The following is a 12,388-nucleotide window of genomic DNA, read 5'->3' as shown; positions in this document are numbered from 1 at the left end:
AGTGTTTCACTATGCATAGGCTCTTCACTTTTTCTTTTTTTTAAGTTACTGTGGTGGTTTTGTCAGCTGTGACAGTGCATGTTATTAGTCTAAATTTAGGAGGAAAATAAAAGAATTCAGCCAGAATAGATCCCTCCTCGCATTAAAACTATATGGTGAGATGCAAAGGGGAAGTGAGGTCCTATACCAAGGAGGCAATGTGGTTCAAAGGCAGAAGTGTCTTTGTCTCTTTTTATCTGCCTGGAATTACTTAGATATGCATATGCCTAAGGCACCGAGATGAACCAGATGACCTCTTAGGACTGTGTCTAGCTTGGTGGTTCTATTGATAAACTGCTACTTTGAAGTACTGAAAAGGACCAGAAAAAACTGGGTTTAAGTGCTTGCTGAAAGATCAATGTTAGAGACAAGAGTAAACTGATTTTTGTGATTGTCATCCAATACCAAGTCTCACCCATCCCCCATTCCACACCCAACCTTTTCCCTATGAAGGTTCTTTGATGTTTAACGAGAGACCCACAGACTGAGAGTGACTAGAGTGTGGAAAGGGGTAAAAATATGTCATGGCGGTTCATTTCTAAGCTGAGATAAATCCCCTCTTAACCGGACATTTATGTAGAGTTGGAGACCAACAGATAAATAGATGTCAAATGCCCCAGGGTTCAACCTGACCTGGTTTTTAAAAGAAGAACAAAACAATAAACAACTCAGAGACAAACAAAAATACATGAATACAAATTCTTTTGGAGTCAAATAATTAAATTTAGGGCACCTCAGGGATTTTTCTCTGTCCCTTTTGCCCTCCGGGGAAACCCCACCTAAAAGACTTACAATGCACATTTAAAAGTCCATTTACATGGAGTTTGAAGTTCCTAGTTCTGGAAAGGCCATTTGTCAATAGAATCCTGTCTGAACCGAGTCCTTCATTGAATGATATGGGTGGCAGTGCTCGTCAGGTAGAAGAAATGTGATCACATATGTTAGAATACACCCAATACACGTGTCAGCCAATTATCATAATGGAGTGGAATATTTTGCGTTGTGCAGATCAAAAAAAAAAAAAATACACAAGGATAGCCCTAGCCAGTTTTCTCAGTGGTTAGAGTATCGGCCTGTGAACTGAAGGGTCTTGGGTTGGATTCCGGTCTTGGGTTGGATTCCGGTCAAGAGCACCTCAGTTGCAGGCTCCTCCCCAGCCTGGGCCCTAGTCAGGGCTTGTGCAGGAGGCAACCAATCGATGTGTTTCTCTCACATCGATGTTTCTCTCCCTCTCTTTCACTCTAAAAAATCAATGGGAAAATATCCTTGGGTGAGGATAAAAATAAATCAATGGAAAAAATATCTCCAGGTGAGGATTACCAAAAATAAAATTTTTTTAAAAAAATGCACAAGGACAATATTTTTCTTTTTCTTAAAAAATATATTTTATGCAAAGAATAGGAGCAATTTTCATGGTAGTCTGAGTTTTGTTTATAGATATGTGATGATTATGTTATCTCTGAAATTGGCGGCTGCTGAGATTCAGAAAATGCCCTGTGTGCTTCCCTAAGAGTTGAAAAAGGAGAGGTGTCCAACGTTCCTTGGGACCAAGGAATAATATGAAACCAGATAATGAAGAGTTAAGAAAAACTCAGCCTGCTAATGAACTCCATCCTGCCTTGGTGAGACCACCCTCCTTTTAAGTAAGAGGTAATTTAATATGCATCTAACTCGGTTGTGTTTGGGCTTCATCCAATCTAAGAGTATCCGTGTGATAAATTATAACGAATTGTCTGCAATACTTCACAGAGTGACTATAACAGACCTGAAAAACAAGATCCCTGAGCCTGATTTTCCAGCTCTCTTCGAATACTTTACGCCTTATTCAGACCCCTCCAAAACTTGAAAATGTTTCTTACAGCTCTCCCACACGGAAAGCTATGCGCTCTGAGCCCCATTTGATTAGATCCACAGTTGTTGGCTGTCTCTATTAAATCAGGCCCCACACTTGAAAATGACACCAACAGTGAGACCAGCCAAATACCATAAGGAGAGAACTAGCATGGCTCCTTCAGTTTCCAAAGGGTTTCTTTACATGTTAATTTCCTTTTGTAATCCCCACTGGGTGTGCTGGGAAGTAGGTTAGTGACACCGACTTGATTCCTATTTCAGATTCTAAAAAAGCACCTGGATCCAGGCACCCGGTGTCTGTGGGGAGAAGGGGCAGAGGCTGAAAAGGGATCAAGAAACTCAAGTTCAAGGAGGGCCTGTCACTACTGCTGTGAAACTTTGTTCCTGTCACTGAACTTCTTTGAGGGCACAGTTTCTTCGTTTAGGTTAAAAGCTACTGCCCTAGAGAAAAGGCCACCTCCTTTCCTTTTAATGGCTTTCCATTGTTCCAGCTCTTCAAGATGCAAAAGCAGGACTGTTCTCCTAAAGACATCCTTCATAAATAAAAGCGATTGGATTGGTATTAAGCTGTTTCCTTTCCTGGTCAGAGGACAGCCGTCTTTAGGGTAACACACAAAATTTGTGTCGAAGAAGAGGCGGAATGGGAAAATTTTTTTCATATTCACATGTTACAGATGTTGCGTAAAGATCCATGAGCTGGTATTTAGAACGGATTCTCTGGGTGAAAATCATGCTGATTGTATGAGCTTAATTTCCTCACAGGCCAAATAAGATGGGCACTTTGAACTTGTGAGCCTTCTAAGAGCAGGAGACCACACGCTTCTCTTTTCTCTGTGCTGTGTTTTGTGCCTAAGACGGTTCCTGAGAGTGAGTAGTTTGTACTCATTTCCTATAGGGGCTGTAACACGTTACCACCCACTGAGCGGCTTCAAACAATCCAGATTCATTATCCTACAGTTCTGGAGCCGATGGCAGGGCTGCATTCTCCTCTGGAGGCTCGAGGGGAGAATCAATGTCCCTGCCTTCTTTCCAGCTTTGTGAGGCCGGCCTTGTTCACTGGCTCATAGCTGGTCACCTTCCACCTTCCAAGCAGCAATGGCCCGTAGAGTCTTGTTCACATCACATCACTTTGATTCTGCTTCCATCACCTTATTTCCTTCTGAGTCTGACTTTCCTGCCAGCCTCTCATGTATAAGGACTCTTGTGATCCCAGTGGGTCCACCCAGTTGATCCAGGATCCTTAACTGAATCCCATCTGCAAAGTCCCTTTTGCCATGTGAAGTAACATATTCCCAGGTTCCTGGGATTAGGAGGTGGACATCTTTGGGTGGCCATTATTCTGCCTACCACAGCATTCAATACATATTTGATCAACCTGTAAATATTCTGAGAAAATGGTAAACTAAATACTTCGAATTATTTGTTCGTTTAGCTAATTCCCACAGTCCATCACTAGCCAAAGTCAGGATCACATGCATACTGTGCACTGCTGATCCCTCCCAGACACAGGGCTTTCATACTCATTTAACCTCATGGTCACTGGACCCTGTTTTGGCTTTAAAAATGCACTCTGGTCCTATTTTGCTTGGTGGACAGACTGTAACCTGCTGGTGGACAGACTATAACCTGCTGTGACATATTTTCCTAACCAAGTTAAGTGACTTGCTTACTGTCATATAGAGACAAAGTTATAGCCATAATAGAGATTTAAAACTCCTGTCCACTTCTTTTGTATCTTGGCTCACATTAAACTCCTTTCTCCAATTACCATTTCAATCACATCAACCAACAAAAAAGAGGAGCTGGTCATCTTCAGGCAGGAGTAGAGGCACAGAGCATTTTGAAATCCTATCAGAGAAAACCTAAGTTCTGCCATTATTAACAACCTCTGAGTCTTATATCTTCTCCTTCCAAAATAACCCCACAAATCTAAGTCACGATCACCTCTCCCACCAGAGGTGCTACCAACCATCATGTCAATCAAGGTCCATACATCTTATGTCAAAGCTTTCAAATTTGTCCTAATAAATTATCTCCAACTGCCACCCAAACCTTCTCCCACCAATGTAGTTTCAGGATAATTTTGGCAGGCAACCAAGAGGAACTTTAGTGATGGACAATTCCATATTTTCCTTTGGAATTTTGGAAAGGAGTTTTTAGGGGTAAAACAGACAGGTTTAGGCAATTTTAGAAATTAAGGGTCCATGCAAAAAGCACAGGTCTAGAGAGCTGCAAAGGGCACATTTCCATAGACTAAGGGAGCTGGTAACCGCAGAAGGGATACATTTATAAAATAAAGGGAAGGAAGCCCCACATCCAGAGGGGAAGAAGAAAGCCCAGAGGGGATAGGGACACAATAAGGGAGAAGGAGGGAACCCCATGTACTTCGTGTGAGGTTTGAGCTTTGGAGTCGCTATAGTGTCCAATCTAAGGGGGATAGTGACCAATAAAGGGGATATCAAGGCACAAAGATCTGCAGCCTTTATAAACTAGAGAAAAGGGACTTAGTAGGGCTCTTTCCCCCTCTCCACGTGAGAGTCTATACTTGTTTCTCAATAAATTTCCACCTTTTGCTATACCACCTTTCGTCTGTGGTTTCATTCTTCGACTCCATAAGACAAAGAACCCAGGAATCATCCCGCCTAGGGTAACACCACAATTTTCCCCTATCAGTTTTCCAATTGTTTTGAAACTACTGACATGTTAAACCTGTTAGTCTGTGTGACTTGGGCAAACCAGTTAAAACAATCACAGGAACCTCATCTTATCTTTAATTTAATTATAGTATTAAGAAAGGGATGGCAACCTACTATATTTGTCCAAGGCCAGTTCTATCAATGTATCATCTATAACTGGTGTCAAAGAGTAATTTGGAATAATTGAAAATTAATTAAACACTGTATGTTGAGAGAAAGAGATAAGTATTGAAAATCAGATTGACATGCAACAACACTTCAGAATTTTATACCCCGGCATTCTTCTCTTTTAAATCTGGCAAGGATACCATATTATATCAGTAACAAAGTCCACAGATGCACTTATTGATTAAGTACAAACAGAATATCTCTCTGTGGCCTAGAGGAAAAAAATTGTGCAAGACTCAGAAGGTGTAAATTCACCTGAGCAATTTTCTCTGCAATTCTCGTAGGCCGTTAAATATTTAGCACCTACTGTTTGTATATATAAACCTAAGGTGGGTTTAACAAACCATATAGCTCTCACTGAAGAATGAGAATTTCTTTTTTTTTTTTTTTAATACAATTTCCATTTATTTTCCCCCAAGAGAACTTTTCTTCACTCTTTAAAGACTCAGCTCCTTACATGGGCTTTGGTGGAGGTCGTGGGGCAGCACTTGCAGGTCTAAATCAGGGTGGGGGTGTTCGGTCCTTCCGGGCTTCATGAGAATGATTCCTGACTACCTTGCTGTGAATGGCACAGCTCACACAGTAATGCAGCTTCACATACAGCTTGGGAAGCACATGGGCGTCAAAGACACTCGCTTCGGAGATGTCCCGAATGGCTGCGGCCACCACTATGTTTCGAATGACAAACTTCTTAATGGCCTTGTCCTTGGGCATGCACCGGGCACAGTTGGTCCAACGAATAGGCTGCACATGGCCTTGGCCTTTTTTGGCATGACCATTATTCCTTCTTTTCTTGGTCATCTTGGAAACAAGGACCCGAGAGAGCAAGAATGAGAATTTCTGTGGGAAAGTCTAGTTCAAAGGTAAATAAATTTCTATATATTTTTCCTAATTTAATTCTGTATTCTTGAACATAAGCCTAAAAATGTAAAGAAAGTGGGCAAACATATATATATATATATATACACACTAGAGTCCCGGTGCACAAAAATTTGTGCACTCGGGGGTAGGAGGTCCTCTCAGCCCAGCCTGTGCCCTCTCGCAGTCTGGGACCCCTCAGGGGATGACCACCTGCTGTCTTAGGCCTGCTCCCTGGGGGATTGGGCCTAAGATGGCAATCAGACATCCCTCTGGCAGCCCGGCAGCCCTCGGGGGATGTCCACTTGCAGCAGGGAGCTGCAGTCGGACATCCTTAGTGCTGCTGAGGAGGAAGGAGAGGATCCCACCACCACCGCTGTACTGGCAGCCATCAACCTGGCTTGTGGCTGAGCAGAGCTCCCCCATGTGGGAGCGCACTGACCACCAGAGGGCAGCTCCTGCATTGAGCGTCTGCCCCCTGGTGGTCAGTGTGTGTCATAGTGACCAGTCATTCCCAGTCTTTCTGCTGTTAGGGTCAGTTTGCATATTACCCTTTTACTCTATAGGATAGAGGCCTGGTGCACGGGTGGGGGCCGGCTGGTTTGCCTTGAAGGGTGTCCCGGATCAGGGTGGGGGTCCCATTTGGGTGCCTGGCCAGCCTGGGTGAGGGGCTGATGGCTGTTTGCAGCTGGTCACACCCCCTTCAGGGTGGGGGTCCCCACTGGGATGCCTGGCCAGCCTGGATGAGGGGCTGATGGCTGTTTTCAGGCTGGCCACACCCCCTTTAGGGGAGGGTCCCCACTGGAGTGCCTGGCCAGTCTGGGTGAGGGACTGAGGGCCATTTTCAGGCTGGCCAGCGACTGAAGCTCCCAGCCTCTCCTTTTTTTCTTTTTTCTTTTTAATTCTGGGATTTATTTACCTTCTATAATTGAAACTTTGTTGCCATCACTGGAGCTGAGAGCTAGGCTCCTGCTCGCTCCAGCTCTGAGGCCACAGCCTGCTGAAAGCAGGTATTTGGGGTTTGTTTAGCAGAAGCTTCTATAATTAAAACTTTGTTGCCGTCACTGGAGCTAAGAGCTGGGCTCCTGCTCGCTCCAACTCTGTGGCCACGACCTGCTGAAAGCAGGTATCTGGGGTTTTTTTAGCTTCTATAATTGAAACTTTGTTGCTTTTGGAGCTCAGAGCCAGGCCGCGGCAGGCGGGGAACCTTGGCTTCCTCCATCACTGGAGCAAGCAAGCCTCCTGCTCACTTCAGCTGCATGGCTTCCAGCCGCCATCTTGGTTGGGTTAATTTGCATATCTTGCTGATTAGCCTATGGGAGGTGTAACGAAGGTATGGTCAATTACCATGTTTATCTATTATTAGATAGGATATATATATATATATATATATATATATATAGAGAGAGAGAGAGAGAGAGAGAGAGAGAGAGAGTTGATAATATTTAATATCAAGAAGCAGGACAAATAAAGTTGATTTCCAAATAACTACTTCTGGAGTCAGAAAACGTCATAACTTGATGGCAATAATGTCTTTCATATGGCAAATAGAAGGTACTGTGGAAAGTTCTGTGTCTATATTTGCCAGTCAAAGGCAAAGTTGAAGAAACTGATTGAAAGGCATAACAATTTTTTTTTTAATTAAACTACTTTTTCCCAAGGCAATCAGACCAGGAAGGCAATAAGAGTTTCATTTTCCTGTATACCTGTTTTTCACCCCACTCCCTTCCAAATGCAGACAAGGGCTCTAGCTAGCTACAAGTGGTCAAACATCTGGAAGACTGTTTTAAAACACATTCAAAATGTTTTGACTACATGATGCCAAGCATCTGGCAATACAAACTTCTCTTAGGTATTTTTCTTCTATAGAATTCAGTCTTGTGTAGACAGCCACTGTGCCAGATTTTGAACTACACGTTTTATTTGTGGAATGACGGAAATACATATGCAAAGGTAAGGTTTTCCTTATGATTTTGATTTAGGTAGATTTAAATGATGTTAACAGAGTTGCCATTGATTCTTGCATTATTTGAACTCTCCCTCTGCCCTCAAAAGCCCTTCAGTGGCCTCTACTGGTCATTCCCACCCCAGGAACATTCTCTCCCAGATGAGCAGCAATCGCTTGTCTAAATACTAACTGACTTTATTGGTTTCATTCCACAGCAAAGATGAGGAAAAGCGAGGCTTCTAGTTTTCCCTGTCTAATAGGAACCAGCCTTAGGAATACCTGTGGTTCACCAACCATCCCTAAACCATTTGCAGGATCTTGAGGTAGGAGGTAGGTATTCTTCATGTGAGGTCGCCTCCCTCTAAATGCAGACTAGCTCAGCCTTTCAAAGGCCTTTTCCACAAACTAAGCTAACTATCCCTATCTCCATTCCATTTTCAACTTTTATACTAAGTCCTAAGCCTGATGATACCACAGTGGGTAAACTATGCACGAATTATCTGAGTTTTGTAGCTTGCAACCTACCGCAGATCACACATTCTTGCTTTTGAGTTTGGAGAGGAGGAATAAATTCATCTTCATCATGTACACACCATCTTGAGGCCTTGCCACCTAGCAGGGTGCTAGACACAACAAATATCTACTGAACTGCTTTGGATAAAATGCAGTCTGCTCCAGATCACCACATTTCAAGCATGCAATAAAATTAAACAGTAGCCAGGTTTGAGTCTACGCAGTGTTCACAATTTGGACAGTCTTGAATAGCTGACTAGTGGAACAGGTCTGCCAGAACCCTGCTTGCATTAGGGTGCTACTGAGAAAATACAAAGACTATACGTATCATAAACTTTGGAGACAGTGGCACACCAGCTTGCATTACTTAGGCATCCTCGGGACAAAGAATATACACTTAGGGGAGAGAATCATTCTGTCTCCTTCTTCATGAACATTCCCTGACCTGACTGGCTTCAGTTCTACCAGTCACTGGGCTGGTCAGGGTGCTGGGACACGATCAGCAACGATGGCACTGCAGCCGTGGAGGCCAGCGAATGGTTGTGAAGGTCACTCTGGAGGTGAGTGACGGCCAGCCCTGGGGTGCCGGGTGGGAAAGGCAATGGGGCTTGGGTGCTGGAGTCCAACAAGCTGCCGTTAGCATCACCGGTGGTCCTCGGAACCCCTTGCAGCCTTCTTTGGCAGCTCCCAGGAAAAAAGTGGGGGGAATTTGAAGAGCTCAGAAACCCTAAATTGCAGATGAGGTGACAACTACAGAAATATGGTTTATATTTTTAACAAGATCTCATTTAACTAGTCATATGTGATCTAGGAAAACCTGGATTTGATAAACGGATTTCATACAAAGATAAAAATAGGAAAAACAAATTTTATGACATCAAGCAACATATTTTGCTATTTTAGAACATATAGCATAAAATATTGCTATTTCACTTTTAAATATATTTTAAGTCAAGTATTTGAAGCAGTTTCATGATTCTCTAAGTTAAAAACCTACCCAAGAAAGATGTAGAAAGCATCCTAAAGGGTTAATAGTTCTAAGGTAGAGAAAGTCCTTTAACTCAGAATTCCTCAAGAAAATCAGCTTTATCTGTAGGTTTTACAAATAACAGCAATTGGTGGCTAATCTTTCTAACCTTTAGTCAGTTTTGTGTTGATGAAAAAACAGAATCAGGGATTATCACTTCTACAAAGACTGTTTAGACATCGAAGTGACATAATCACTATATAAAATATAATTCCAATTATCTCAGTTTAAACACTGCCTAAGAGAGTAAAAATCATTTCATTTTCTACCAGGGAAGCTATTTTAATAATTTTAACCACTTTTTAGATTACATCAATTCTTTGAGATGAAGTATGACGGAGAATCAAAATAATCTTTGTAAATTGAGCTCTATTGCAAAAAATGATTTCCATTCTCCAGCAGGGATATTAAGGGATAACCTTTCGAGTGTCTTTCCCGTGCATTTCTCTTCTTCCTCTACCTCTCCCGTCTTTCCCAGCTCAAAGCAAACCTGACACGTGAAAACAGACTCTGCTTAATACCCCCTTCCCTCTGCTTTCTCCCATGCTCTTTCATTCTCATTCCCAACTTTGCATCTCTCTTCTCATTTTCCTTTTTTCTTTCCGGGGAATGACCACCTCAAAGGATTAATTCAGAACAGGCAGCAGAAAATGGTAACAAGAGTGGGCAAATCAGGATGTGGATTTAAAATCAAGAGGTATTTTAAAGGAGGAGAGTTACTCAAATTAAACATATGTTAAGAATATGGGTTTGTTGTTCATGGCATACCTGCTGCCTGTGATCCCACCCTCAGCGGATCAGCCTTCAAGGGCAGAGCATTCCCTAGTGGAATAATAAATACAGAGGCCTGAGAGGATAGGGATCTAAGCGGCCCGGCGAGCTTCCTTTCCTCTGGGTCTGACTTCGCTGTTGGAACACAGGTGGTAACTAAACTAGCTGAACTAGCGAAATGGATCGTGGCCCCTCTGGCTCAGAGCCAGAGAGAATAGAATTCAGTCTCCAAATTATCAGGCTCTGGGCATATATAAATTCTAATATAGATCTTGGCATAAAGAGCAAACTTCATTTTAATGGATACTGCCTGTTTTCCAACCCGTCATCCTTCTTACTGTGATACGTGTGAACTGCGCAGTAAAAAGTCCATTCATTGGTCACTTTAAAAACATGCTGGGCCTAACATTAGAATGTTTTTTTTGGGCTAACCTGCCATCGACATGAGGGTATGGCAGATTGTGTTCCGCAGGTAAAACTGAAAGCTTTGCCCTATATTCTATACTTTCATTCTTCCCAATGTAATGTATTTTGCAGTCCTCGGCTGTCCTAGAATTATGTACCCAAACATTATTGATATGAGCTAGTCAACTATACTTATTAAAAGCAGAAACTATATAAAGTAGAAATATATGATTTATTTGCTCATTTATATCCTTCTTTACTTTAGAGGTGTTTTGAGGTTCAGACCAGTAATATATTTATGGGCCGAATTCATTCTACTGATAGGCAAGAGTCTACAGTCGTGGGTCCCTCAAGATAAGAATCCATGCTATAGACAACATTAAAACATCCGTAAGTGTTTTGAGGGAAATTTTTTAAATTTGGTATTGAAATAATATGTGTCTGAGACGCTCAAGAGGCTCTTTTCCCCTGTATTTTGATATTATTCCTAGAACATAAGAACTACTTATGAAATTGTTACAGATTTATAAAGGGTAACTGGTTTCCCTTTATACTGTCTATAAAAAATAGTACTTGGTTAACTAAATGAATGGTGTTGGGAAATACTTTCTAAGTCCCTCAAGCATTTTATAAATGTATGTCTATGGACTATAATATACAAATAACAAAACATTCCTAACTCTTTTTTTTTTTTAAATATATTTTACTGACCTTCTACAGAGAGGAAGGGAGAGAGATAGAGAGCCAGAAACATCGATGAGAGAGAAACATCGACCAGCTGCCTCCCACACATCTCCCACTGGGGACGTGCCCGCAACCCAGGCACATGCCCCCGACCGGAATCGAACTCAGGACCCCCCAGTCCGCAGGCCGACGCTCCATCCACTGAGCCAAACCGGCCTCGGCCATTCCTAACTCTTCATTTAAGCAATTAGGCCCTTGATGTTTGATTACTAGTTCAGGTTATCACACACTCTTAGCGATCTATTTTCACTGCAGTAACAACGTCCCAAATCAGCGAATATCATATCAGCGGTCCTGATATATGAAAATAAATTTCTATTTATACAAAGGATAGTGTGGAGAGTGCAATTATTTACTTTTCAAAAAAAGATTCATTTAGTTATCTCTTTTAGTGAGCTATGGATGATTTAAGAACTGGCCCTCTTTCTTCCTGTCGTCTGAATGTGTGATGTGTTCCAGAACTTGGCTCAAATGTCCCTCTTACAAAGGAGAGAACATACCGTAATGTTCTACAGGCAGGAGGTTTGTGTTAAGCCTGTCTCAGTAGCTTTCAATATATAGAGGGGAAATTTCAGTTCCAAAATTTAGCAAGTCTTCACAATTTTACTAAGTGCATTGAAGGACATGGCATGAAACACAGAGAGAACATGGTCAGAAGCCTGGCTGTGGGGGCAGGGGATGATGGGCAGAGCACAGGTAGATCTTTGCTTTCCCTGAGCATCTTCCCCCCAAATTGAAGTCTTTTAAACAATTTTCATGGCAGTAGGGTTGACACAATGTTGTTATGCCTTTGATAAAATGCTGTTAAAGGAAGCCAGGTTGGGGACAAAGATGGTGAGACACACGAGGAAGGTGGTGGGGGAGGACAGGGGGTGCTGTGTTTGTGTGCTCATGCTCACCCAGCTGCCCTTCTCCCAGAATGGGTCCCTTTGCATTCCGACCTGACTTGGCTTCTGTTCTTGATGAGCAGTCCTCTAGGACAGAATGCAAGCTCCCTGCGAAACTCTCCAGCACCAGCCAGAGGTGGGTGGTTTGCCCTGGGACAGCAGCATGAGCGGTGTTCAAGCAAGATAGATGGTGGCTTGGCAGGGAAGTCGGATTATTCAAAAGAATTCAGAGTTTGAATAAGTCGGTGCAGAGAACCACAAAAGTTTCTCTGAACTCTGAGATTCTACAATTCTATATATTAATACACTCATGAAAAAAGTATTACATCATATATGAGAAACAAGCACACACACACACACACAAAACAACAAAAAAATCTCCCTTCATTCTCCATAGGGTAGAACACGATTAAACTATCTTAAAAAAGGAGTTTGACATACGCTGGGGTTTACATTGACATTTACTTAAGAAACGATGAAA

General features: G+C 42.3%; 2 protein-coding genes across 10 annotated transcripts in view; both read right to left on the bottom strand.

The window, feature by feature from the left end:
* Window positions 1–12,388, bottom strand: part of DYNC1I1 (dynein cytoplasmic 1 intermediate chain 1) — a 276,554-nt gene that overhangs the window by 80,710 nt on the left and 183,456 nt on the right. The gene's annotated exons all lie outside the window — the stretch shown is intronic.
* On the bottom strand, window positions 5,129–5,650 carry LOC308526958 (small ribosomal subunit protein eS26-like). The gene has a single exon (XM_081102257.1). The coding sequence runs from the start codon at window positions 5,553–5,555 to the stop codon at window positions 5,256–5,258; it is 300 nt and encodes a 99-aa protein (XP_080958383.1). The 5' UTR covers window positions 5,556–5,650; the 3' UTR covers window positions 5,129–5,255.

This window comes from Myotis nattereri (assembly GCF_964212035.1).
Source record: "Myotis nattereri genome assembly, chromosome: 11".
NCBI classification, from domain to species: domain Eukaryota; kingdom Metazoa; phylum Chordata; class Mammalia; order Chiroptera; family Vespertilionidae; genus Myotis; species Myotis nattereri.
This window is presented reverse-complemented; position numbering and strand designations above follow the sequence as displayed.